The following is a 26,661-nucleotide window of genomic DNA, read 5'->3' on the forward strand; positions in this document are numbered from 1 at the left end:
TCTAAGACTACATCATTATGTCGTTAAACGAAACTAACAAACAAAAGTTCACAAACAGTTATGTGTTCATTACTATTCTTGAAATTGCATACCACACACATTAATTGAAAAGTCTGTTTTTACTATTCTGTAAAACACGAATAGATACTGGCAGCTCATGCAGCACAGAAAGCCGCCCCAGTGGTAGACCACTCAACGATGAGCACCGCCAATGACATATTGAGCACGTCTTGAGGACATTTCGAACACGAGTTGCTGGACAAGTCACAACTTTGCAGGGTTGATTTCAGGTCGACAAACCACACTGTTCCTGTAAAATAGACACGTCATAAACCACACTGTTCCTGTAAAATAGACACATCATAAACCACACTGTTCCTGTAAAATAGACACATCATAAACCACACTGTTCCTGTAAAATATATACACGAGGTAAACCACACTGTTCCTGTAAAATACACACCATAAACCACAGTGTTCCTGTAAAACAGATAAGAGATAAACCAGTGTTCCTGTAAAATATACACATGATAAACCAGTGTTCCTGTGAAATATTCAAGATATAAACAACAGTGTTCCTGTAAAATAGACACATGATAAACCAGTGTTCCTGTACAATATACACGTGATAAACAACAATGTTGCTGTAAAATAGACACATGATAAACCACAATGTTCCTGTAAAATAGACAGGTCATAAACCACACTGTTCCTGTAAAATATACATGCTATATAAACCACTGTTTCTGTAAAATATACACGTCATAAACCACACTGTTCCTGTACACCACTGTTCCTATAAAATAGATGATTATCAACCACAATGTTCCTGTAAAATAGATATTTCATAAACCATAATGTTCCTGTAAAATATACATGTTATATAAACCACTGTTCCTGTACAATACACTCGCGATAAACCACACTGTTGCGGTAAAATAGACACGTGATAAACTACTATTCCTGTAAATTAGACACACGATAAACTGCACTGTTCCTGTAAAATAGACATACGATAAACCACTCTGTTCCTATAAATATAAACCACAATGTTGCTGTAATATATACATATGATAAACCATACTGTTCCTGTAAAAGATACACCAGTTTTCCTGTAAAATATATACATGATAAACCTCACTGTTCCTGTAAAATATGCAAGAGATACACCACACTGTTCCTATAAAATAGATGATTATCAACCACAATGTTCCTGTAAAATAGACATTTCATAAACCATACTGTTCCTGTAAAATATACATGTTATATAAACCACTGTTCCTGTACAATACACTCGCGATAAACCACACTGTTGCGGTAAAATAGACACGTGATAAACTACTATTCCTGTAAATTAGACACACGATAAACTGCACTGTTCCTGTAAAATAGACATACGATAAACCACTCTGATCCTATAAATATAAACCACAATGTTGCTGTAATATATACATATGATAAACCATACTGTTCCTGTAAAAGATACACCAGTTTTCCTGTAAAATATATACATGATAAACCTCACTGTTCCTGTAAAATATGCAAGAGATACACCACACTGTTCCTGTAAATTATACACGTAATAAACCACAATGTTCCTGTAAAACACACGTGACAAAAAGCACAGTAGACAAACAATAAACTTGTAAAATAAACACGTGGTAAACTGTAATCTAGACATGTGATAAACAAAAATCTTCTTTATATATAAATACGTATATATATAAACCTATATATATATATATATATATATAGTTAACTTCATAGACTCTTGTTTCAGTTTTTAAATAGACGTGCATGGTACGGTCGCATTTGCACCCATGAAAAACACAAATCTGCATTATTGAGTGATCTTAGGGGGCGGGACGTAGGCCAGTCGTAAAGCGGTCGCTTGATGCGTGGTCGGTTTGGGATCGATCCCTGTCAGTGGGCCCATTGGGCTGTTTTTTGCACCAGCCAGTGCACCACGACTGGTATATAAAAGGCCGTGGTATGTTCTATCCTGTCTATGGGATGGTGCATATAAAAAAGAGTAACCCATGAAGTGGCGACAGTGGGTTTCCTCCTTCAATATCTGTGTGGTCCTTAACCATATGTCCGACGCCATATAACCGTAAATAAAATGTGTTAAGTGCGTCGTTAAATAAAACATCTCCTTCCTTCCTATTGAGTGATATTTTGCCTGAATGACGGTTTTGTCCTTTTTTTCTCCTTTCTTTTTACAGAAACAGTATGCAATAAAATATGTTTTCTATCAAATAAAAAACAAACAAAACACCAGGGTCTGTCGCTTTAAGACAGCCTGAACGTACCTACGATGAGCCAGCTGAACATGAAGAGGACGATAATTGATACGTATATTATCATCGTGTAAGACGTGTTATTCTTGTCCTTGCAGATGCACCCGCCAAATATCGATAATGGCACTAAGCCAGTGACGATCAGCCAGATAGGCACACGGAAATCAGCATCGCAGTCCATATGATGCATGCTACCTGTGAGAACAGAACAGTTTTATTATACTCAAACAATTCTTTCCAATGTCACCTGACAGCTGATATACATATATATATATATATATATATATATATATATATATATATATATATATATATATATATATATATATATATATATATATATATATATATATATATATATATATATATATATATATATATATATATATATATATATATATTTCAATCTGTCGATTTTCAAGCCACAAAGTAGTTCACTGTTGAAATCGTCAAAGTAGTAGTCTAGGAAAGACTGGTGCAGGTGGGCTGGTACATGTATAAACCTCATCGAGGCCCATTGGTCACCTGTATAGAGAAGAAAACCATTCATTTGAATCACACATGCACACATATAACAAAAGTTAACGTTTGTTTTGTTTAATGACACCACTAGAGTACATTGATTTATTAATAATCGGCTATTGGACGTCAAACATTTGCTAATTTGACATATAAAATTCGTTTTGTTTAACGACACCATTAGAGCACAAACATTTGGTAATTTGAACATATAGTCTTAGAGAGGAAACACGTTACATTTTTTTCATTAGTGGCAAGGTTTTTTTTATATGGACCATTCCACAGACAGGATAGCACATATCAAGGCCTTTGATATACCAGTCGTGGATGAAGCAAGAAATAGCCCAATGGGCCCATCGACGGGGATCAATCCCAGATCGACCGCGCATCAAGCGAACGCTTTACCACTGTGGTACAAGGCTCGTGTTTGTATATTCATTACACCATACCTATTGCACCTTCCTTTGTCTCCGATGTTTCTTTACCAGCGCTTTACCACTGTAGTACAAGGCTCGTGTTTGTATATTCATTACACCGTACCTATTGCATCTTCCTTTGTCTCCGATGTTTCTTTACCAGCGCCTTACCACTGGGCTACATCTCTCCCTATTATAGTAATATAAGTAGTATAAGGGTCTATATAGATCCATGACCTACTTTCCGTGACCGTGACCTACTTTCCGGTGTCCTACTGGCCCGGCCCGGCCCCGTGCTACTGACCCGTCCTACCGGCCCCGTCCTATTGACCCGGCCCTATCTTACCGGCCCTGACCTACTACCCCGGCCCTGACCTACTTAGGCCAGACCAAAGAGTATATAAAAAAGGTATTTTTGAGGAATTTTTCATTCACTCGCCGAAAACGACCAGATCTACGTACGCTTTACTACATATGATATTCGCATATTTGTGTCTTGTTCCACTCTATCGGGAATTAAGAAAATGACATCGGGAGCAGTGTTAATAGCAGCAGCAGTAGCGACGAGGACGACGTCTTGGTCTGCAAATGTTCAGAAAGACATACAACCAAATGTAAAAGAGTGACTACCAAACAAGATGAGAAGAAGAAGAGTGCTCAGTATGTGAATCAAACGGATGCTACACGCGAAATATGGGACAGAATTGAAAATGGTGAACTCGTGGATGAACCCACAGATCAGACGGATGCTGGTCGTGAAAAAGATCCTGACTATGCTGTTTCCTACGATGCTGACGATGAAGACGAATAGACAGATGCTGGCTATGAGGATGACTGGTATTCGAGACGTTACTTGTTCTGTCATCATCCCAAACTGAGACATTTCTATGCCCGGATGCTGACATATGCTCAATGGCCCATACAATTATGTCAAAAACCAAAGAAACTCGCCAAGGCCGGTTTCTACTACTCTGGAAACCACGATGTCGTCATGTGCTTCTGCTGTGGTCTACGCGCCTACCGATGGAAGAATATAAATGATCCAGTAATGGAACATTACAGACTTTCTCCAAGATGCCCCCATGTGAACAATGTGTTCAGACATTAAAAGTTTCAAACACGTGTGAGACACCTGTATGTTTTTGTAATAACTGTATGTTTTGTCATATATTTTATGTACTACATTTTTGTTGTTTAGTAATAAATTTTGTGTTGTATCTTTTGAATCTGTTATTTATAAATAGCATGACTTTATGACCTGTAGGTCAGTTGAGAATTATGTCTCAGTGGGAACGGTATCTCGATGGATTTACTTTATTTGATATATGTTTTTTCCAATATCAATAGCTAAAGTATGGTAATGTGTAAGTGTGTCCCTGCATGTGTCCCTCCAGTCTAAAATGTGTCCCTCTAGTGTAAATATTTGTCCCTGGGTGTGTCCCTGGGCTGACTCAGTGAGGTCTTGGGTGGGAAGTTTATAAATCAGTTGAGAGGGCAAGTTTATTTACGTTTGATACTTCTGTGTGACAGACAGACATAAATTCAAATGTTAAAATAGCACGAAAAAGTCACAGGAAGAAGGTATATAAATAAAAAAGTTTTGAAAACTCGTCGTATGTCTTAATAGCTGCTTCACTCAGCAATACTGACCAGCGCATATGCGTTCAAGGGCGCCATTACCAGCTCACGCCCTATGAACGTAAGCCCATTAAATGTTTCCACTGTCAGCAGTGGGGACATAGTGCGGCTAAGTGCCGCTATCACAGAGAACTTCCCACCTGTCACAGGTGTGGACAGAAACATGAAAGATCATCACACAACTCACCCTGTACCAGACCTGTGCAATGCCGTAATTGCCTTAGCCGGCACATGGCTCACGACACCAGATGCCACCACTACCAGAACTAGCGAACAAACAAATAAACCAGCCAACCAAAAAACTTTTAGCGTTAAGTCAGTTCCTACAGTTAATCAAAACTGCTCCTATGCAGAAAAACTAAAAACCAACTCACCGTCAGAAGTTAGTGAACTCAAATCCATCATTCAAACTCTAGTACAGGAGATATCAACATTTAAAGCTAGCCTAATTACCCCCCAAAATTAACCTAATTAAATCTAAAAATAACTAAAAACGTAAAAAAACATCGGGCCAGCGTCATGGGAGACAAGTCTCCATACGCCCCCGCTAATAATTCAAACATAGGAAACAAGGGCCTTAGCGTTCTCCAGTGGAACGCTAAAGGCCTCCATTCAATGGGACATGGTGCCGAACTCATTCAATTCATTAGCACTAGCAACATCAAGCCAGATATAATTTACCTGCAAGAAACTTGGCTAGGAATCGGCACTAAAGATTAAAAAAACACACAAAAAACTAAAGTATTTAAAATTCCAGGATATACAAGTTATAAAAATAGAGAAAATAGTACCAGAGGTGGAATAGCCACTCTAATTAAAAATACCATACCGCATACCGAAATTAAATATGATTCTATTAATAAAAACTTAGAAGTCCTAGGACTTACTATACAAAACGATAAAATGCCTATTGATATCATCAATGTTTATAGCCCACCAACAATAAACTCATAAACTCAAACAATAACTTAATTCTTGTAGGAGATTTTAATTGTCATAGCACACTGTGGGGAGGTCTGCACTCCGACGCACATGGAGATATACTAGAGGAATTCATCAATACACACAATCTAGTATGTCTCAACGATGGCAGTACTACTTTTATACATGACTATCTGGGCACATCCGCCATCGACCTAACTATCACCTCTAACAATATAGGTGCAAACGCCCAATGGGAGGTGTTAGAAGCTCTCAATAGCGACCACCTCCCCATTCTAACCAGCTATAAATGTAATACTACTTATACAGAAGAAGAAAAATTTATACCTTAATTTAAATTTAATAAAGCTAACTGAGCTAGCTTTACAAGCGACTGTAGCAAAATTAAGTTAGAAAATAGCCTAAACATTGACGACGCCACTAATAAACTTACTAATAAAATAATAGAAATAGCTGAAAAGAATATTCCTAAAACTAAACCCTTCAATAAAAATAGACCAGTTAACTGGTCGACGGACGAAATTAAATCCAAATGCGGCTTTAGGAACAGGATGCGTAAACTTTATAAAAAAAACAGGGAAACAAGACTATCACACTAAATATAAAATAGCCAAAAACGAAGTAGGTAAGCTTATCATCAATGCTAAACAAGCCAGCTGGCATAAATTTTGCGGTGAAATTAACAATAGAACATCTATTAGAGAAATGTGGAAAAAAATTAAGGCTATTCAAGGACAAGGCGCTAATTCCACAGTACTTCAAAAACATAAAACAGCAACTACTAATAAACAAAAGGCCGACCTTCTCAGTAAAACTTTCAGTAAAAACAGTAACCTTTAGTGACCATATCAATGACATAGTCAGGAACTCAAAAAATACTCTAAACTTTTTAAGAGCCATCTCAGGTACCAGTTGGGGAGCGCAAACAGAGGCAATGCTTATGGTTTACAAAGCATGCATACTCTCCAGAATAGATTATGGAGCCCAAGCCTACAGTTGCGCCGCCCCCAAACTGTTACATAAATTAGATGTTATTCAAAACCAAGCTCTTAGAATCATAGCTAAAGTTCCATCAAATACCAGCGGACAGAGCTTAGAAGTTGAGTTGAGCAATCTTCAACATCTTAATTATCATTTAAAAATCCACTCTCTTAAACTAGATCACCCAGTTCAGGAACTCACTCCTATCATAGCTAAACCAGGACTAGTATTCAAAACCAAAACAAATCTTAATGATTCTTTCGCCACTAAAGCTAGTAAAATAGAAATAGAAGTAGGTATAGATAACACGCCAGTGGCACTATACCATATCAATCATCCAGTCGAGTGCCACACACCATATCTAATTAAACAAGCTACGGATTCAACTCCATTTCCACCATTTAAGAAAATCCTGTTCGAAGCCGCAGCCAACGAAAATTACCCTGAGCACATCCATATCTACACGGATGGCTAAAAAAATCCAGATAACAGTAGGGTTGGCTTCGCAGTAGTTGAAGAAAAAATATCTAAACACTCTAAATTAGTTAAATACGCCAGGCTGTCAGATAACCTATCAGTCTATAAAGCAGAACTGACAGCCATCTATGAAGCCCTAATCTGGATTAAAACTAAACAATACTCTAAAATCGTTATTTTTTCAGATAGTCTTAGCTCTATCCCATCACTTCAAACTAATAAATCTACCAGGGCAGATATCCTAGCAGCCATACACAATAAACTTCATGAACTAAACCAGCTTAATTTAAAAGTAGTATTCGAATGGGTCCCAGCTCACGTAGGTATAATTGACAATGAAATAGATGACTATGAAGCCAAAACCTGCACTTTCAATCACTAGTAAAATTACAGCACTACCTTTAGGAATATCAGAACTAATGTCAAAAGCAAGAAAACACTACATTAATCAATGGCAGGCCAACTGGGACCTAACAACCAATACATGGCACTATGACATCAAACCACTAGTCAACTCTATCCGACCTAAACACTTAAACACTTATGTGGATAAAATAATTACTCTTTCACCAATAAAAACCCTGACTGTGAGTGTGGCACCCGGGAAGACATGAAACACTATCTCCTGGATTGCACCCTACACAACAGCCAGAGAAAACTAATGATAGAATCAATAAACTAAACCAACCACAATAAACCAATTACACCTAACGTTTTACTTAACCCTGATAAATATCTAAAACATAAAACCTTCAAAGCAGTATATCAATTCGTCCAGTCCACCAAACCAAAACTTGCCAGCATTCGGTCGACGTGGACCACCAACCCGACTGATCGCAGGCAGGATGGGAAACGGTAGCACACCCATCGGGCTCCTGACAGTCATAAAGTTAAAAACTAAAATTAGAAAATGATCGCAACCACCCGCCTGTACGTCTCCCGGAGGGAAGAGCGACCTTCTCCACTCGACCGACATGCACTCCAATCCGGAGGACCAACGGAGGGAAGGTGGCGATCTATAATCAAGATAAGTAATTAATACGCTGCTTAACTCGTGACACCCGTGACTCCCTGGATGGAACAAATTCAGCAATAAATTAACAATTACTCAAAACCACCCGCCTGTACATCCCTTGGATGGAAGAGCGACCTTAAGCATTCGACCAGGCACTCCAACCTGGGGATTAACAGCGGGACGGTAGCGAATGATTAATAACCACTAGATATGCCAATGCCATCCAGGCCTAACCACGATAACCATATTATTCTACTGTAAATATGTTCATGTTCTGAAGCTCGTGACTGACAACTGGCATACACCACCCGCTAACGAGACATTAGTTGTTGTTGTTTTTTGGGGATTTTCTTGTTGTTTTTTTCTTTCTTTCTCACTAAGACAGGATTGAAGTCGCAGTAACCCAACTGGCTAATTAACCAGCCAATCAACATCGTTAGATAATCAACCAAGATAGGACACCACTAATTATTGCCTATTTTTTGCAGCACTCTCATTGGTCCAATCCAGCCAATCACGGATCAAGAACCCCACTACACCTAACTGTAAATAAACTGCACGAATTTGTCTTTGCACCCACACCATGTTTTTTTAAAATTTATTACTGATGCATTCCATCCTAGCTAACTAAGGTAAGTCAACTAGGGTTCCAGAAGCAAAGACATGCAGGAAAACCGATACCCAACTATCCAGATAGCCTGAAGACAAACCAAGTAAGCCTACTAAAATCCTATATTTAGGGGGCGGGAATCAAAATTCTTCAAACTAAGTACCTAGATTGGTGCATATATGTATACAATTGCTACTTGCCACCGTTAGTTTCGTTTTATTGCATTGGAAATAAAGTTAAGTATGCCAAGCACTAGGCTTTTTAAACCAATACCTACACTATAAGGGTTTAACCCTTCAAATTAGATAGCTAGGCTAGTTTAACTCCCCCTCCGTCATTGTATTCAATGCTATACAAGGACGGAGGGGGATGGGTGGTCATGAATGACCGTTGAACTCACTAGAATAGGGACTTAAGACAATAGGTACAACCTTAACACAAAACTAGGATTCACACACAGACTACACGCTCACTGCATCAGTATACAGGGTGCATTGACTAATGATAACAATGCACCCGCCCCCATTTAATGGCCCAGCACATACTCTAATAAGGAACCGGACAAAAGAATACCGGTTCCGAGTACACAATTGCAATGCATCCGGAGGAAGCTGAACAAAAGAATATCGGCCTTCCCCACCCAAACCCCCAATACTTGCTGCTGGTAATAACTTGGTACTTGGTGATACCTCGACCAGAAGCGGTCAGGCCCTTTATAAGGGCCCTATGGGCAACCTAGGGAGACACCACAGCATCGTAGAGGTCTAAAATTAACGAGCTACTCTCGATTCACTAATATCAAAACCTATAATAATTAGCTCGGCCATTTACCTTTCGACCGACCGTTCAAAATTGCGCCAAATTCCCTCAATCAAAATTACGCACCCCTTTCTCTTTGGCATTTAACTGCTCCATTCAAATTCCATAGCACCACCACCACCCCCACCCGCCTGCTACCAATTTGATCGGGCTCCTAGTGCTCCCTTGCACCTGCCAGTGCAGGTGGTCCCTCCTCTCCCCTCCCCCCACCTTTCCTGTCATGGAAGGAGGAGCCGGCCAAGGCCGGCTCTTGTGCCCACGACAGGCGTGCGCTACAACAGCTTGTTCTGAATGTGCACGTAAAACCCTATGACATGACATGACATGAAAACTCGTCATTTGAGGTAGAACCTTCAGAGGAGCAACATGTCAGACCAATACAAGTTATATGTACCAGATGTGGACAAGTGGACCTGTTTCTACAAGCTGCAGGCACAAGGCAAACTGCAACCTCATTTTCCAGTTCAACGTGGTGGGAAAAGTCAGATCATGTACAGCGTGGATCGATGTCTAGAACTCTACGATCCCATGTTGAAAAAACAAAAAGAGGAACAGAGCCCCTGGCACCCAAAATCGCCATGGTCTCCCCCACACAACAAGGGGTAGAGCAAGCCAGTGCCGATCTGAAATGGAAACAACAACAACAACAAACTGGTACGGGTTGGAAAGACCCAAAACGGCAGAAGCATTTCTAAAAAGACTATAAAAGGAATCACAGGGGCCAGACAACGTCATTTCACGTCGAACACTTCAACAGTCAACATCATGAATTAGTATGTTCCCGAAACTTTGAATATCATGAATAGAAGGTCTTGTCCCATATGTGCAAAGACTTATTCCAAACTATGGAATATGATACGACACTGGAAAAATGTACATATTTTACCACAACGAACACTAGTTCCAATTCTGGCTCTGGCTCTGGCTCTGGCTCTGGCTCTGACTCTGGCTCTGGCTCTGGCTCTGGCTCCGGCTCCGGCTCCGGCTCCGGCTCCGGCTCCGGCTCCGGCTCCGGCTCCGGCTCCGGCTCCGGCTCCGGCTCCGGCTCCGGCTCCGGCTCCGGCTCCGGCTCCGGCTCCGGCTCCGGCTCCGGCTCCGGCTCTGGCTCCAGCTCTGCCTCCTGTGGCTCCGGCTCCAGCTCAGGCTCTGGCTCTGACTCCAGGTCCACAGCAGCAGCATCTTAGTTTGCTACATCCCTTCACCATGATCGTGTCGGGACCCACTTCGTGTGGAAAGACATTTTTGGTATACAAACTGCTAAGGGATGGTAAAATCTTCCCACTGCCTCAATGCATCATATGGCTCTACAAACGATGGCAACCCCTCTACGACATCATTGGGGCAACTGTTCAAGTGAAATTTGTTCGAGGCATTCCCGAGAATTTGGAAAAGGATCGTTATTTGGATCCCAAAATACAAAATCTCATTGTGTTGGACGACTTGATGTGTATGTCCAATAAAGACCCAAGGATCACCGACCTGTTCACGGAAGGCAGTCGCCACAGAAACTTATCCATCATCGCCATCAACCAGAACTTGTATCACAGCAAAGACCCGACACAGAGATGAAACTGTCATTATCTAGCGCTGTTCAACAATTCCATCGACAAGCAACAAGTCCTGACCTTGGCACAGCAGGTGTATCCTGGAAATACTCGTCATTTCATGCAACGGTTTGAGGAAGCTACCTACAGGCTCTACGGACATCTCTTGGTGGACATGAAACCGACCACGCCCGAACATTGGCGTCTTCGGCCTAATGGTTTAGAGACGGGGCTGTCTGAATGGTATAAAAGCTCGAGCATAAAGGCGAATGTCCCAGAAGACGAGTAACCACCTTCGAAGAAAGAGCTCTACACGCAAATCATGCAAAGGGACGCATTCAAGAGAAAACTACCAGGCATACCTGCCTACGAAAGTGACAATGAAGAAGATGATGAGGTAGAACACTATCTGATAAAAGTCAAGAGGATGCAGTCTTGCGATACGTGTGGTCTGGTCTTTAAAGACGGAAGCGACTTGCAGTGACATCTACGTTTCAATTCGTGTGAAGAGAAACAAGAAGAGCCGTCGCCCGATCTGGAAAACGAAGGCGTACGTCTTATGGTGGAATGTGAATTGGACATCAGTCGTGGCTATCTCAAAAGCAAGAGGAAACGCTACGAAGAAACAAACATGTCCCAAGATGCCATCCAAAGAAACATGAAGACATTGCAATGGAAGTTATTTAAAGACACGTACTCTCGCTTTCTGACATATATGCATTACTTTGACAAAGGTCCCAACACGAGGAATCTTCTACAGTCTGTGAATCCTAACCGAGATGTCAGATCACAGAATCATTCTAAATTAAATCAGTATTGTTCCTGGATCAGCGAATATTTGGACGAAGTAGACGACGACGATACCGATGATGATGATACTGATGATGAGGACGAAGAGGATGACGAAGAGTAATGAACACCAATACTATTCACATGTCGCCCTTAAGGCCTCTCGATGTAACCCAATGTGTGTCCATTTTATATATGTGTAGTTGTCTATAGTGATTCGTAATTTAGAAATAAATGAAAAACCAAACCAAAATTTCGCTAGTCCACACAAGTCTCACTCAAAACGATGGACGGATGGATGTAGACACTGTGTCTTGTTTTCACTACAATATATACTGCCAATGATTTGAAAATTTAAAATTTTGCTGTGGATATTAGGAAAAACATATGTCAAGTAAATCCACTGTTAGTCATGCCTAATTGTGGGGACCATCCAAATTACATTGATCACCTGTTGCATACATTTTAGATATGCACAAATTTCTAACATATATTTGGTATATATATATATATATATATATATATATATATATATATATATATATATATATATATATATATATATATATGTATGTATTAAAAAAAAGGTTGAGTAGTATATGATGGATAGCATTGAACCATTGAACAACACAATCTCTGTATATTTAATAGGTTACATCCACATATACTGACTAAAAACAAAATCACAATACACCTCTAAAGGCATACTAGTTTTAAATCTTCTCTGTATACATGGTACAGTTTTTAAAGCGTAAATGTCCTTATATATGAGTGTGAATATATATGTACCCGAAAATCTAATATAAATTAATTAAACTGCTGTTTAAACATGAAATGTTAAATTTCAAAACAACCTACCTATACAGGCCCCGCCCTACAGGTTATATATAGGCTGATTGTACAAAGATAAAAGGAGGCTGCTTGAAAAAATTCGTAACATAATAAATAAATAAATAAATAAATATAAATAAATAAATAAATAAATAAGCAAATAAATAAATAAAAACAAATAAACTATAAATTAATTTAAAAAAAAAGAAGAATAATAATAAAAAAAATATAATTCACACATGTAAACAAAGCCTGTCATTTAAACCACATATACATGCTATGTATGCGATCGACGAAGCGGCGAAGCACGCTCTTTGGGCATGTTAAAATAGTTCATAATAATCTTGTGAATGCGCTAGCGCGGGAGACATCGTGGGAGGAGAATTCTTTTTTACACCTATTTAAATCATTTCATATTTCACGTCTTTGAGAATGTAACTTTTAGATGTTCCGTCGAGTATTGCGACCGACAACAAAATAGGATACTGCTTCCCGGATGTAAGCAGTTATAACCATTCAACATTCAGCGCACTAAAATTAAACATTACTTAGAAGTGGTTTTGTTTAACGACACTACTAGAGCACCTTGATTTATTAATCATCGGCTTTTGGATGTCAAACATACTTTTGACAGTTTTAGAGAGGAAACCCGCTACACTTTGCCATTAGTAGCAAGGGATCCTACACTTCCCACAGACAGGATAACATGGGCGTTGCTAAGTACGACGGATCGGGACCAGACTAAGTAGGTCAGGACTAGTCTAAGTAGGTTGGGGGCCGGTCTAAGTAGGTCGGGCCGGCCTAAGTAGGTCGGGACCAGTAAGGCGGGGCCGGTATAAGTAGGACGGGGCCGGGCCAGTAGGTCACCGTCCCTCAGTGGCTAGGTCACCGCAAAGTAGGTCAAGGTCACGGAAAGTAGGTCATGGATATATATAGGCCCCTATACTACTAATATACGTCTGAGACCTGATTTACTGAACTATCGCAACTTTGAGATCTCGAGGTGCTGTGGAAAAATACTTGTAAGGCCGATGCCATATTGGTTAACAGAGCTTTAGCGAGCTTTGTGAAGTAGACCCTTGGGCCCGCCCGTTCCACTAAGCGATCTTAGTGCTACGATTACCTTAAGTGCATAACTACATTATACAATTAAGGTGATCTTTGCGCTCAGATCGCTTCATGGAAAGAGGCCCTGGAAATGTATTAAGCACCACTTAGTACTGAACATATATGATTTGTATGACTTGTACTTCGCAGGTAATTGTGACCATGACATGGATGACAAACACTGAAATTAATGTTCTGTGTGTACAGAGGATATTGAAAAAGAAAAGATTGACAGCAAGTAAGACTGTCATTATGTCAATATTTAATATAGTATTCTAGGGAAAGAGACAGAAACCGTAAATATGCATACAAATGTTTGGTTATTAACTATGGAGCTGAAATCACACTGAAGTGCTTCTCAAAAGTAAGTTATTCATGTCAACACAGTAAAGACCCAGGACATACAAAATATGTAAAAGATATTAATATCGCGTTTAAACCACGTCGGTACGAACAACTAGATTAAATCAATATCGTTCCTGGATCAGCGAATATTTGGACGAAGTATAGGATGACGATATCGATGATGATTACAGTACTGACGAAGATGATGAAGAGAAATGAACACTAATAATAATATTCACATGTCGCCCTTAAGGCCTCTCGGTGTAACCCAATGTGTGCTCATTATATATGTCAGTAGACTAGTGATTGTAATAAAAAAAATGAAAACCAAACCATTGTGGTTTTTTTGTTTGTTGTTTTCCTCCATGACACTACTAGATTTGTCATTGGTTATTGGTTGTCAAACAGTTGATATTTCTCCCGCTACCCGCTACTTTACAGTAGCAAGGGATGTGTGCACAGGAAAAGACAGGACATTTGATATACCAGTCGTGGTACACTGGCTGGCTGTAGCCTATTGGGGCATCGACGGGGATCGATCCTAAACTGACCACTGGCCTACGGCTCGCCCCTATGTTTACCCATTTGGTAAATGTATATTAAACGGCCCTGTAAAGGCTAGTACTCTAGGGAGGTACTCATGTTTAAAATGTAGTTATTTGCCTTCATCGTAGATTAGTTTGAAGCGTTGAGTTGCAGTCATGCGTTAAACATTCCTATCTTCAAAACAATGGGTCTGGAGTGTCACACACATTTCTTTCTTCCCCTACCGATTAAGTGTCTACACATTCTTTTCTTTTACTTTTTATAATCATTTCTACTTTTAAAGTAATGGGCTGGGGTGTGACACACATTCCTTTCTTCCCTTAACAAACATTTCTTTCTTCTCCTTAACAAACATTCCTTTCTTTTCCTTAACACATATGTCTTTTTGTCCCTACTAACCACTGATCCAGTTCATCTACGCATACCTTTCTTTTTAATAATCATGTCTGCTTTTAAAGTAATGGGCTTGGGTGTCACACGTTCCTTTCTTCCTCTACTGTCATCTCTTTCTTGTTCTTTGAAAAATAAGGTCTGCTAAAAAGACATCTATTTCGACTCAGGTTATCATATATCTTTATTAAGCCAGGCAGACACAGCGCATTTCACAAGAAGCATTTTAATCTTTCTTTTCACGTGAAAACGACACACGTGTTTCTCATTAATGTCGATAATATTTTTTCATTATATCCTCTGATAGCCTCTGTGGCAAGTGTCGAATTTTTTCATTGTGAACGCTCAGAATATAAATAATGTTTCAAAACATGGAACAGTGTAAATAATGTGTTGGGTTATATTTATTTTCCGTACCTCTATCCAATTAAGGTTCAAGCATGCTATCCTGGGAACACACACACACACACACACACACACACACACACACACACACACACACACACACACACACACACACACACACACACTTCAGTTATCTAGGACTGTCTTGGACAGTGAGGATAGTGGTGGGGAGAGAGATTCTCCGCTCTAACACTAGTCCAATAGTCCGTCCCATTAAGGTTTAAGCACGCTATCCTGAACACACGTCAGCTATCTGCGGCTATCTAGGACAGTAGGGTAATGCTTAGTTGTTAGTGAGATTCTTCGTTTTAATACAACAATAGTCCATTAAGGTTTAAGCACGCTATCATGGACACACATACACACACTTCAGCTAGCTAGGCTATCTGTCCAAGATAGTGGGAGATAGTAGTTAGTGAAAAGTCTGTGTAGTGACCTTACACCAGTTGATAGCCGGATGCGAACCCTGTACCTACCAGTCTTAAGTCTTAACCACTACACCACCGAGGCCGATAATAATGTGGGTTGTTTTTTTATACTCTCCGAATGGCGTACCCACGCTATCTCGAGGTCAGCACACGAACATGTCTGAACACGTTTATAGAACTGGCTAAAACCAGTTTATTCTTATCCACACTCACACCTGACAGCTGCAAAATCCATTATTTTACACTGGCGTCACGCTTAGAGTTCAGGTTCCCATGCACACACCAGCGTCTTTTCTCGTAACCCGATACCACACTACGAGTCATTAACGACTTCCGTTCCGTTTCATGTACACCAAAGGACCCCCGACAGCTGCATAATCACCCATCCATAAACCAAGGGCATTAACGGCTTCCGTTTTCTGACCTCCTACTGTCAAACCCATTAACCCCGGTCACCGAGGTCAGCTGACAGCTGTCAAAGTCATTAACCCCCGTTAAAGTAGCGTCCCCACGCTTAAAGGTCTCCCAGCTGCTACAGATATTAACCCAGGTCACAGAGGTCAGCTGACAGCTACCAAAGCCATTAACTTAGAAGTCAGCCACGCCGTGACGTCATTAGGCCACACCCCCGTAAACCAATCGGAGCACAGGACAGGTCACGTGGCCTAGCTCATTTTGCATATCTTAGTGACGCACCTACTACTCACATATACAAGTAGAAATCACAGACATACATCACACACAGAAACACAGCCACACACATACACAGCCACACCAATTAATAAACAACCACACAGCCAAATACGGACTCGCAGACACAAACACAGACACACACACATGCATGCATGCACGCACGCACACACACACACACACACACACACACACACACATATATATATATATATATATATATATATATATATATATATATATATATATACATACAGTCGAACTTGGTCTAACGGCCATCTCTATGTAACGGCCACCTGCCCATAACGGCCACCTGAAATCCCCCAACACATTTCTTTCTTTATTTGACCTCTATATAACGGCCACCTGTCCGTCGCGGCCAGCGGCCACTATTTGTCACAAAAATAAGGTCAGAACCTGTATTAGCGGCCAAAATATTTTTTAAAAATCAAATTCTTCCCACCACATTTGATCGTACAGCATTTAGTTCCTAGTAAATCCCATTGTTTTCTTGAATGCCGCCATTGTTGTGTCACGTGACCAGAAAGTTTGGCGATTTGATTAACTCGACAAAAAACCCAACTTTTTGTGATGTTATCATATGATGTTATTGTCGTAAACAAATATACGTTTACTAATACTAAGCATTATTTTAATCCTTTTGTTAATTTGGTAAATTTGGTAAAGCTGTTCGGTTCCGGCGGTTGTATAATTTGCATTCGAGAGTTCAGCTTGAATCGTTACTCAATAACAAGGCAACTTTTCATTGGCTGTAGCCTATGAAAGCAGAATGTAATACGGTATCTGATTGTTGCGGTATTACCAAAGGCAATTATAACCAAGGTGCCCGAGTAGTCCCCACTGTCAATCACCATGATTGTTGTTCACAGGCAGATTGCACCAAACATTGGAATACATCTTATTTGCTTATTGTACGCTGACGATACTGCAGTCAATTTACAACACACGTTAAATATATTCGATCAATATTGTAATATTTGGAAACTTAAAATAAATACTACAAAAACAAAAGTCTTAATTTTTAATGGAAATTCTAAAGATTATAAATATACTTTTAAGATTGGAAAAACTACTCTCGAAAATGTCAAAGAATACAAATATTTAGGTGCCATTTTTACTAAACTAAATAAAGTCAAAAATACTAAGATTAGACTTAAACAACAGGCGACAAAGGCTATGTATTTCGTTCTGGCAAAAGCAAAAGATCGTCATCTATCAATAGAATGTAAACTCAAAATGTTTGACTCGATGGTTCTGCCAATATTATTATATGGATGTGAAATATAGGGATTTGAAAACAACGACATCTATAACTCTGTTCAAATCAATTTTATTAGACATATTCTCCCTGTGAAAAAAGCTACCCCAATTTGCATGTTATATGGTGAGCTTGGTAGAATGCCAGTCGAGTTGACTATCCACAAAAGATTAATTTGTTATTGGGCACGAGTTATCTCGGGGAAACAATCTAAACTATCTCTATTATTATACAAATCAATGATGAGAGACCATATTAGCAATGGAACTAACTATAACTGGATTATTGCTGTTAAAAATATTTTAGATTATCTAGGAATGAGTAATATATGGCTATCACAAACCTTTCTATCAGTAAAATGGCTATCACAACAAATTAGCATACGACAAAATGACCAGTATTTACAAACATGGAAAAATAATATTTCAGAATCATCGAGAAGTAAAACCTACGAATGTTTCAAAGACCAACTAAATTTTGAAAATTATCTTAATATTATTCCTGAAAAATTATGGACTGTTATGATAAAATTTAGGACTTCTAACCATTATTTACCTGTTGAGACTGGACGTTGGAATACAGTCCTATTAGAAGATAGACTTTGTACTATTTGTGATGAAAACGACACAGGAGACGAATTTCATTATTTATTTGTATGTAGTTTTTTCAATAATACCCGGAAAGAATGTTTACGTCCATATTATTATATACGACCAAATATATATAAATTTAGAGAACTTAAGAGCAGTAAAAGAATAAGGACACTAAAAAAATTAGCCAAATTCATGAATATAATTTTTCAAGTATTTAAACGCCCATAACAACAACAATACCCAACAACAACCAAAATTACCATACATTAACCAATTAATGAAACTAAAGGTCAACATAGAACTATACTTGATATATTTTAAATCGTATTACATTATTTTATGTCTTATTGTTATTTTATGAAAATTTAATTTTTATTATTATTATTATTTATTTATTTTATTTATACCTATATATTGTAATACCAATAATAATAAAGTACACAGTTGTAACTGAAATTTTCTGAATAATTATATTTTACAATATACAGTACCTCTACTTTGTTACATCGCAGAATGCATCTATATGGTTAATACACATATCTCTATAATGCAATATCATGTATTTATATTATTAATACACATATCTTTATAATGTAATGTGATGTCATGTATTTGTATTTGTATTCATATATGTACCAAGTAATGTATTCCTATTATTTGTATCCTCCTGTTAACCATCTTGTCAAAATCAGAATATGTATGTTCCTCTTACGCCGTTGCATAACGGCCTGAGTGTAATAAAGTTCTGTTCTGTTCTGTTCTGCAAACATTAATAAATTTAGTGAAGCCGGTATCATGGTATGCTTGGGTAAATCGCGACCTTTGTTTACCAAAATTGTTTTGTTTGCAGTTCGTGACGTAATCCCAATGCAAGTACCATACCAATGGATTAGCGGCAACATAAAACTAATAATGAGTTAAACATGTCACCTGAGTAATAAATCCCAATTAAACAAATGCAAATTTCAGTTTTTTGTTATTTATTTATGAACCAACTGTCAAGCAAAATGCCACCGACAAATTGTAGAGTAGAAGTTGCCAGGAAGTCAGAGAAAGATCGTTTAAGTGCTAGAAAGTATTGGGGTATTGGAATTAACAAAAGAAATCAAACTGTTACAACAGTTAATAATGAGATTTTATAGTGAAATATGTTAGGATCGCGATTGATTATTTTGGGACCTCCAAGTAAAGACCACCTGGCCATAACAGCCACTTTCTTTTGGTCCCTTGAGTGGTTGTTATATACAAGTTCGACTGTATATATATATATATATATATATATATATATATATATATACTGAACAGCAAAAGAAACGCAAGATACAATAAGAATACGAGTGGTATTTATTTTTAGATAGCATTGTACAAAACTGATGTAAACTAATGGAAAAAAATTATTGAACCCAAAAGTTTTTTAACTTCAAGGAATGTTAATAGGCATTAATCAAAAATGATAACAAGGGCAGACAACCCAGACAGAGTAATCAATAATCAATATCGTGTATGTCCACCATTTGCATTCACAACTGCGACACACCTTCTGTACATGGAATGGATCAGACGGTTGATAAAGGCCATGGGGATAAGTGGAAAAGTCTGAAGTATGATTGCCTGAAGCTGAGCTGCATTTCTTGGTCTTGGACGAACTTGATCAATTCTCTTTTCAGCTCATAAATGTTCAATTGGATTTAAGTCGGCACGAAGGGCTGGCCAAGGCAAAATTCTGATGTTATTCTGCTGTAAGAAGTGAACCGTAGCCCGAGCTGTGTGTGGTCTGGCGTTATCATGCTGGAACATGTATTATAGATGACGAGCAAAAAAAAGGCACTATATGGGGTCTGAGGGCCTAATCAATGTAACCTAAGCTATAATACCATTACCCCTTCCCGGACCAATATTCTAGAAGACAACTGGGCCAAGTCTTTCATTCAGGCCAATTGCAGCCTATATAGTGCAGTGGCCGGGACCAACAAAATTAGATGCACCCCTACCGGAGGTATAACAAGCTGGGACCAGTCTCATTTTGACCATCTGGATCTCTAGTTTCTGAAAAACGATGTTGTAGTTGCAGCAAACCTGTACAACATGCTGAATTAACCCCTTGTGTGCGGTAACCTCTGAAAAAATTACATTTTCAGTTACTTGCTTACTTTATGAAATCAGCCCTGTAATTTTTTAGAATTGGTAGTTATATCAATGTATTTAATTGAAATGGACATGTAGCAATATATTTCAGGCAGTTTTATGCCGATAAGGGGGTTAAGGGTCCAAAAATATACCCAAAATATGGCGATTTTTGGTGATTTTGACCAAAATGAAGCACATTTTCTTGCACCCTACTGCCAATACATGTTACAACAGTGTCAGACCTGACTTTATTCATCATCCAGGATGTGTCATAGATGGAAAAATCAGTTTGAGCATGGTGAAGTGGGCATAACATGGTCCATTAACCCTCTGTTTGCGACAATGCCAACTGTAGCCTACTCGTAACATACCAGATACCACCCATGAAGTGAAACGAAGTCCCCATTTATTCAATCACATGTCTGTGTCCACCTCCATTTCATCATCTCCTTCAGGTTTGTTGTTCTGATTACCACAGTCTGTACAAAAACAAGCATCGATGCACTCTAGTCTGGCAAGGAGACAAGGACACTTCCTCGCACTCAAACAGTCTGTATCAGTGCAGTAGAGGCGAGTCAGGTCCCGAACCTCAACTGGAGCAGATGCCTGAGTGAACATTGTCTGTGTGATACCTCCATCATCGCAAGCAGACCAACCATGGCCAACTGGTTCGATCACCTCTTCGTTAGGGATGTGGCTATTGCACCAAATCCGTGTTTGGTATTTTACTCGAAGGACGTGCTTTTTGAAGGCATCCTCCGTTGGGGGAAGCATGGATGCGAACTTGTCTGTTGTCGTAGCCATGATGTAGCACAACTCGTCAAGCGTGTCCATGTCACTTCCCTTCTTCCCGTATAGAAGCAGTGCATATCTACGAGCAACGGTGACACTGTCCTCTAGGTTATCTTCATGGAATGTCTATAAGTTCGACAGAGTGTCTACATTTTTCAGCAGTTTAGAATAGGCAGTTTTCTTACCTATTCTGTTCATGGAACATGTGGTGTCACATCCTGTGAGGGCATGGGCAGCAGGGAGACACTCACACACTGTTTGGCCAAGTTCATTCGCAATCCTATGTACAGGAATGTATCGCTCCTTTCTGGAATGTACAGCATACATATACACATGGTCAGTTAATTGCTCTCTGCTGAAATAGTAGAAAAAAAAGACTAAGACGTCTGTATCATCACACCGAATTATGATCCTCTCATGGTCCTGTGATAGACTGGAAGCGTGTAGGATCATTCGTGTATCGGCTTCCCCCTGGTTACCATACAGTCTTTCAATTCCCTTAATGAATCCACCTGCCAAGATGATGGATTTCCCATTTGGAATATATTCAGTTGCATGCTTCAAAATGTACAGCGAGATATAATTCGCTAGACTTGCCTTGTTGCCTACTCCTTTCAGAAACTTGCGGTAGTTAGGAACTTGTCTGCTCCCCTGGATCTGATACGTAGGTAACAGTGCAGAAGAACCCCGTCGCTCTCGTTTTGTTGTCTTGATTGACGACCCATTATCATAGCGATCGAAGACAATGGTCACACAGTTCAACTCCAAGGACGGGTTGCTGATAAGTCGAACTGTACGTTTCTGAACCACTTCTGCCAAATCCTTGAACGTTCTGAAGTTGTTCTCGTTTAGCGATTGAACCATTGCCATGCCATCGATGATATATGCGGATGAAGTGGACGTTGGTATCTGTGGCAGCTCTGTTAAAACTTCCGGACAATTTGATTCAAGCTTCTTGGCTAAGTCGGCCTTATTGGTCCTTCTCCTCGTGCCATCACCATGGAAGAGGGCTGGTGGTACTGCAGCCAGTTAGTACTGGAGAACTTTCCTCAGGTCAACATCACGACTCTTGGAGACTCCCGGAAGCCGCCGAAATAATACCTCACTGTCAATTATCAGCTTTCGATCCTTGTCGTTTGGGAGGGCCTTCTTCATGTCCGCAAATGTTGACATGGTGCATTTCTTTATTGGTTCCCAGAAACCTTTCGTGGGCTCGTCCCCAAGTCGTTGCTTAACGAAGTCATCGAAGACCACTTTGCCCCTGTCCGAGATGCCCTTCATAGAATCCTCAACTTCACGTGATGCTATTTGACCTGTGGTGATGTTCATTAGATGGTCTGGAACATCATCTAGGTCAAGTGGATCCTGGCACTGACTGTAAAGGTATTCCTTCATGTCCTTCACATCCTTTCTGTCCTTGTTCGTACCAGAAGTCCCCAGCTCTTCATGCAGTTTTCCATTGGTCCCAGAGTTGCAAAGGTCTTTGAAAGCGTCCGCATATTCGCCTGTGATGTGTCGTGTCATTAGCCAGCGTAGCAGTGCGCCTTTGCGTAGTGTGAAACCTATAACACCTCCCTTCATTGCTTCATCTTTGCAATGTACACTGGGGTGTATCGGGAATAGTTAATTCACCCAGCAAGGACGAAATAGGGGACAGTTTCCATCACAGCTTGTATATGCATTAGGAAATTTGCCTCCCTTTCTGCTCGTAAGAGTCGAAGTAGTATGTTACCAGACTCAAGGAAGCTATCCCAGTATGCAAATGTTTCTGAGTGCTGTCGTCCTTCTTTTTGAAAGCGAGTGATCATATCCAATACGGACTGGGGAATTGCGTCCTCAGCTTTCTGGCAAACGGTAGCACAGGCAGTTGCATCATTTGATCTGAAGGACTGCTCCATATCTCGTACTAGATGCTTGGTTTCATTGGTCAGCCACGGCAAACATCTGCCACAGAGCTTCGCGTGCCAGACGGACACCTCGGATTGCACGGACATACTGCTTTCCTTGTAGCATTTGGTTAACCGTGGCAGCTGCATATACATCTGATGAAGTTAGGATATTCTGAAGTCCACCATCTCCGAATATCTTACCAATGCTTGCCAGGAAAGCCATTATCAGATGCATTGCTCCCAGCCTCATCGTTACTTACTAACGTGGAACAAGTATTATTTCCTTCCATTTTAATAATATCTGTCAGGTCAGATGCTACTGTTACCCTGTCAATGATGGTATTAATTAAACTAGCTGCTTTGTGATGATTATGGCTGAGACTTTCCACATACCTACCCTCATTCATCAAAAAAGCAAAAATTCTAAAAAGTAGTTTGTCTGTAAAGATCACATGTCTCCACTGCTGATAACGCCAATTCCGGTGAAATGTGGCCCACTGTAAACGGTTCTGTCGGTGCTGCTGAGTCAAACTGGGACGACGGGCTGGACGACAACTGAGAGTGTTTATACGGAGTCTACCTCTAACTGTGTCACCACTGATGGGTCGGTTGTGGACTCCAATTGTCTGTCGAGCTGTTTCATTGGCTGTAAGGAATGGATCGCGAATATGCAAGCAATGAATATGTCTGTCCTGTCGTTGGGTGGTGACACAAGGACGGCCACTTCGTGGAAGGTCAGCAGTACTGTTGGTGGTGACAAAATGATCTTGCAGATGATAAATGGTTGTGATGTGAACGTTAAAAGCATTGGCAACATTACTAATGCTTTCACCTGCCTGTAGGCGTCCGATTGCTTGGTCCCGCTGTTGTGAGGTACGTCTTGGCATATTCGTACGACATAAATATTGGTGAACAAATTTTTTTAAATTGGGTATTTTTATACCCTATAATGTCATGAACAAAGCATGCTTTTTGATTTTCACGAGGATCTCTTACTTGACAATCCCATGACATGTTCCTATGGTATGTTTTGATGACATGCTTCAACCGTAAATGCGAACAAAACGAAATGAAAACTGTTACAAGGGACGATTTGCTTCCAAATACACCCATTACATTACATGCAGGTAAAAAAGCTAACTTTTCAATTAATTTTAGCCTCTTTATAAAACTTGCGTTTCTTTTGCTGTTGAGTATATATACAGAAAGATATATGTTTTGTTTTTCATACATTGCATATTTAGTTTTGGAAAAGGTTTTAGCATTTCCTCTTCTTAATATACATTTAATACATTTTGACATCAGATGGTAGCCAGAAGAAATAATACTTGTAATTCGTTTTACTGTTTAACAAACGGACATACTTACCGACAACAACAGCTCCAATTAAAATTCCCAGCAGAAGCAATATCCACAAGACTCCAAAACCTATGATAAGCCATGTTTTAATACCTGCAAAGTAGATAATGGTAATAGTATGCCTGGGGTCTATTATATTCAAGCAATAACACGCCAAATAATACATTAGTTAATACCTGAAAGGTAGATAATGGTAATTGTATGCTTGGGGTCTATTACATTCAAGCAATAACACGTTAGATAATACATTATTTAATACCTGCAAGGTAGATAATGGTAATAGTATACCTGGGGTCTATTAAAGTCAAGCAATAACACGTCAGAGAACACGTTGCATGATTTTAACGCAACATTCTGTCAGTCCCATTGTTTGTCTTTAGCAACTGACTGCACACATAGTGAACGCTTTACCAATAGGCTATGTCCCTCCCCTTTGTGGCACAAGTCTCGTGTTTGTGTATCCATTACACCGTACCCAGGTCATCATCCTCTGTCTTCGGTGTTTCTTTACTGCCAGAGTCTGGCCTGCCCATTTCGTCCTCGTTCGTCTTCGGTGTTTCTTTATTGGCTTCTTCTATCATATCGCACCATTTTCCTGCTTTACTAAAACAGTGTTCTCCTGTGTTACCCAAACAAAATTAGACACACACACACATATACATGTATATATATATATATATAGATGATGACGATTATAACAATGATAATAATAATAATAATAATAATAATAATAATAATAATAATAACGTCTCTTGGTAGGTGAAAGAATCTGTAACATAAGCTTCTACAGACCTCGCCGTGAACTACATTGATTAACTGCTCCCCTAACTTAGAGTTGCAAGATATGCTGGTCCAACATTTTTCTAATCATCAACATCTATACAATGGACACTGATCTATTTATAATTCTGACTTGTAATCATCAGAGGAAATTGCCACATTTGTCCATTAGCAGCAAGGAATCTTTTATATGCACTTTAACACAGACAGCAAAGCACATGCCATGACCCTTGACCAGTTGTGGTGCACTGGTTGGAACGAAAAAAAACCAATCAGTTGAATTGATCCACCGTGGTGGTTCGATCGTGCGACGCAAGCACCTCAGGTGAGCATTTATGGTATAAAGTTTGTTTCGTTTAACGACACCACTAAAGCACATTGATTTATCAATAGTCGGCTATTGGATCAGTCTTAAAAAGAAACCCGCTACTGTTTTCCATTAGTAGCAAGGGATCTTTTATATGCACCATCCCACAGACAGGATAGCACATATCACGGCCTTTGATTGATTGAAACATATTTTATTGCTTTTTAAAGAACAAATGGATTAAGCACAACTGTCAAAGTTACACAACTTACTAGGCCTTCTCCAAATACATACATATTACGACTAATATATTTTTGAAATTTAAATATGAACAAAAATAAATATTATTGAAAAAAGAAAGAAAGAAGAAAGAATAAAGGAAACAGAAAAAAAGAGACGCAATAAAGTTTTCTATGTGTTCTATAATTAGACAGCAGGTTTGATAAAGGAAAACGCAAAACACAAACAAGGCATCGCAATGATTACGTAATGGCTACACAAATAATAATAATAGCAATAAAATAAATAAATAAATAAATAGTAATAATTTTAAAGATCCATACTTTATTTACTACTTAAGGGAAACGTTTTGTTTCATTTATATACTTATGTACCTTTGATATGCCAGTCATAGTGCACTGGCTGGGACGAGAAATAGCCCAATGAGCCCACCGACGGGGATCGATCCCAGACCGACTGCGCATAAAGCGAACGCTTTACTAATGGGCTATGTCCCGCCCCTT

The 26,661-nt window shown here is 39.4% G+C and overlaps 1 protein-coding gene across 1 annotated transcript; it reads right to left on the reverse strand.

The window, feature by feature from the left end:
• LOC121382635 lies at window positions 1-25,412 on the reverse strand. Its single transcript, XM_041512168.1, has 4 exons — window positions 25,307-25,412; window positions 24,841-24,924; window positions 2,313-2,495; window positions 1-310 (listed from the first exon to the last, which is right to left on the reverse strand). The coding sequence occupies exons 1-4, from the start codon at window positions 25,410-25,412 to the stop codon at window positions 156-158; spliced, it is 528 nt and encodes a 175-aa protein (XP_041368102.1). The 3' UTR covers window positions 1-155.
• Window positions 25,413-26,661: the final 1,249 nt, after the last annotated feature.

This window comes from Gigantopelta aegis, chromosome 10 (genome assembly GCF_016097555.1).
Source record: "Gigantopelta aegis isolate Gae_Host chromosome 10, Gae_host_genome, whole genome shotgun sequence".
NCBI classification, from domain to species: domain Eukaryota; kingdom Metazoa; phylum Mollusca; class Gastropoda; order Neomphalida; family Peltospiridae; genus Gigantopelta; species Gigantopelta aegis.